The sequence below is a fragment of the Stegastes partitus genome, unplaced genomic scaffold (assembly GCF_000690725.1).
Source record: "Stegastes partitus isolate 25-593 unplaced genomic scaffold, Stegastes_partitus-1.0.2 Scaffold278, whole genome shotgun sequence".
NCBI classification, from domain to species: domain Eukaryota; kingdom Metazoa; phylum Chordata; class Actinopteri; family Pomacentridae; genus Stegastes; species Stegastes partitus.
The window spans coordinates 166,992-170,781 of NW_007578009.1; the positions used below are offsets into that span (position 1 = coordinate 166,992).

At 39.5% G+C, this 3,790-nt stretch overlaps 1 protein-coding gene across 2 annotated transcripts in view; it reads right to left on the minus strand.

The window, feature by feature from the left end:
* casz1 (castor zinc finger 1) overlaps positions 1 to 3,510 on the minus strand; it is a 73,569-nt gene extending 70,059 nt beyond the window's left edge. The window contains exon 1 of one of the 2 annotated variants that reach the window (XM_008282576.1): positions 2,919 to 3,510. In XM_008282576.1, the coding sequence (XP_008280798.1) occupies positions 2,919 to 2,967 (49 nt within the window). In that variant the 5' untranslated portion in view covers positions 2,968 to 3,510. The remainder of the gene's footprint in view (positions 1 to 2,918) is intronic. The other variant, XM_008282578.1, reaches the window with a different exon arrangement.
* Positions 3,511 to 3,790: the final 280 nt, after the last annotated feature.

A 3,790-nucleotide genomic window follows, 5' to 3' on the forward strand; every position in this document is an offset into this window, starting at 1 on the left:
AAAAAAAAAAAGGCCAGTTGGTGTGATTTGGGTATTAAAAGATGGGGGTTAAGGTAATTATGGTGTTGGGTGGTTTGTGTCTGATGACTGGGCACATGCTCAATCAGGACTCAGCTGTCCCTCTCTTTCTCTTTAAACCCCCCCCCTTCCTCAACCCAACACACACACACACACACACACACACACACACACACCTCCCTGCCCTTGTCTGCTGTCTGTATCCCCCCTTCTCTTACCCCTCTGCCACTCTGCTAAAACCAGGCATAACACACACACAGCCTCGCGCAACATCAATCAAATACTGAGAGCGGACCATAAAACTACACAAACATACACTGCCATTAACTGCTGCATTTGACACTTTGTAAAATAGGGGAAATTTAAAGATAGAGAAACGCTGGGGGAAAAAAATTAACGCAAAGACTTTCTGTGTGACGTGCAGTTATTCGATGTAAGTTAAAATGTTCAGATGAAATTTCTGCATGTTTTAGATGAAAAAACAAAGCTTTTTTTTATTTTTTTGCTTTAGACATTTAATTCAAATTAACTCAAAGATGACTAAAAAAAAAAAACACCTTGCTAGAATTTGAGAGAGGTGTTAAAAAGGTAAATGTGGAGAATGTGTGTTTTTTTTTTTTTTCCTCGGTTGACAAGGCGATACTAATCACCTCGTTGCTGAGAAGCACTCTTCCCTGACAAGGCTCCTTAGAATACAAGGATCCCCCAGGAGAAATCGGCATGAAAGAGGTTAAAGACAATGACTCGCGTTTTTTTTTTTTTCTTTTCTTTTTTTTTCTCCCCTCATCCAAATGTCTCCCTGTTAAATTTATTTCAAAACTCTGTTAATCTGCTGTACACAACATTTCCATTAGCATAGCCCGGCCCCCTAATAAAAATTCCGGCTAGTTTAATTAAAAAATGTAAATTTACTGTCATCCAAGGAGCAGCAGAAAGAGGAGTGCAACAGCATATTTTATTGCTTAAGACATCAAATTGATTCAGGTTATTGCTAAATTGTGATAAAAGGTTATTGAGGGGCCTTCAGACCTGGGCTTGTTTTTCTCCCTCATTTCATCCTGGTTTTTTTTTTTTTTTTTTTTTGTGGAAGGCCGTAAACGATGGAGAGGGCCACAAAGGGTTAATGAGACGACTCAGTGAGGGAGAAGGCAATCAACATTATGACTCATATGAGGGGAGAAAAACATTTTCCAAGCTGACGAAAAGTTTGAAATTAGGGTGTGTCACGATAACAGTTGAACTTGTTTGTTGTTATTTTAAACTATAATGCAGGACAACCTTAAATAACCAGACGTAATAACCCAGCCCTGCCTCTGTCCCTCGAATGTGTTTGTGAAACCCTGTGGCCACAGTGGTCTGCTATCCAGGCTCCTAAGAGTTTTAATTAATACGAAACATCATCTTTAGATTGATTTTTTTTTATTTTTTCCCCCCCTCCCTCCATCAATACCGGCGTGTTAAAGTTGAGAGCAGAAAAGCCTATACAAACACGTTCAGAATAACAGCCTGGAGCAAAGCCTGCGTCAAGAAGGATTTATTCTTTATTCTAAATATTTTAAAAAAGACAAAAAAAGAAGGTTGATTTAAATGTATAAATGAGAATCCTTTGTATACAATTGAAACACTCCAGCACCATTTTAAAAATACCCAACTCTAAAATACTACAATCTAAATATGTTCTGGGAGTTTATCATGAGGCGTTTCAAAAATTAGGGCAGATGAGATTGATCAGAGTGAAAGAGAAGCTATAATCTCTGTAAAAAACTTTGTGCTTGGCTTTACCGTTTATGCCTTATAATAATGAAACACAGAGTGACTATTAATACACACACATTACAAAAGGAAGACACCACACCACAGTGCATGCAATCAGAAAATCGACACGCGTACATACAGCACAGCAAAACAGAAAGTACTAAATGTGACCGTAAATTATGAGTTATTTTAAAACACGCACACACACACGCTCAAAAATACAAATAAAAAAAAACCCTTCTCACATGTAAAGTGGGGAAGAGAGTGACGCTTGTAATCCAGTTACAACAGGACAAGTTTATCTTTCTAAAAGTGCGCACAGAATGACTGCTGTCAACCATGGCAGCTACAGGTTCAATGAAATTGAAAATAATCTGCCTCACAGGTACTTTTGCACAGAAACGGCATGGAAGAGAACAATCTCAATAAATATTTTACGTGAATATTGTTTCGGCTCTCGTTTTAACACGTTGGATTTTACCTGCATGTTTACGTATTAATGCAACAAACACCTGTGTGGTTGTATATACGCTAATTAGAAGTACCTGGAAAGGTGTTAGCAGTGCTCCTGTTCCCTTTACATGTGTGACAACATAAGCAACACAACAGTTTGTTTGCTTTGTCCCCTTGGCAACAAACCCTTAGGCCATTCAGGTTACCCTAATGGCATCGCCAGTGCCTCTGTGTGTCAAACCAATACCTGGATGTCTAATTCAAAAACATGTAATTAAATGAAATCAAGCAGGAAAATGTAAATGAAGTTAAAAAAAAATAAAAATTAAAAAAAAGAAGAGAGAGTGTCCTAGAACAGAACAGTAAATATACCAAGAGAAAATGAAACTTGCTTTGTGAACTTTTCTTCACATGTGTGCCGCATGTAACTCATGAGTCGTGTGTGTGTGTGTGTGTGGTGGAGAAATGGGCAATCATATTTGATATTGCAGTCACCTTTGGGCACTGTCAAAGAGCTATAAATAAGGGTGTCGCAACACTTGGGTATACGTACGCGCAGGCACATAGTTTAATCATGAACAACTTCCCCACTCTGTATATTTAGCCCGAGATAAAGGCACACCTTTAACTGTCAGCTAATAAAACACATCTAGACAAAGGCAGAAAAAAAGAAGAAGAAGAAGAGTACTCACCATATTCAGGGAAGTCGAAGTTAAATCCTCTCAGACATGTAACTTTCATAATATAACTCAACTCTGTTAGAAAGTCATTCGAATGTTGTGGCGGCGGCGTTGAGAAGGGGGGGAAATAAAGCGGAAAAGTAACTAGATAAAAAAAAAAAAGGGCTTCCTTCAATCAAGCACTAAACTCCTTGACATGTAATCTGTCAATAGTTTGTTGCTGAGATAATGCCGGCTGCCACGAGCGGATTTGATTGGCAGCTTAGGGTCTGGCCCCTCCTTCCTGTGGTTTGACGAGGGGGGGGTAGGTGAACGAATATGGAGCCTCCCCCTTCCCTGCTCTCTCTCTCTCTTTCTGCGAGTCGCTGTCTATGTGGCTCGCTCGCTGCGCTGCCTCTCTCTCTCTCTCTCTCGCCGCTCTGCTCCCATACAGCCCTCACGCTCACACACACACTCTCTCTCACACACACACACACATACACAGACCAAGCTGTTGGTGATGTTGTCTGAATAGGCTGATAGGAAATTATGGCAGAGGAGCCGGAGCAGTTTTTTTTTTTCTCCCTCCCTCAGTGGGCTGGCCTTTCCATCTTTGTGGTCTTCTAGCCTTTCAACTCTCTTGGGGTGGAGCCTCCACTGCCTCTATTCAAATGAGGGGAGCACAACAGTTTAAAGAAAGAAAAGAAAAGAAAGAAAAAAAAAAGAGAAAGAGGAGGTTTTGTGGAGGAAAAGATTACACGTTTATTAAATATATTATGCGTTTAATGATTAAGTGTTTGAGGCTTTTAGACTAATTATTTAAATCAAATACACCCATATTTGATTATTGTTTTACATAAAGTGCGACTACAGTAAGCAGAGGGGTATTTTTGACAATTTTGTAA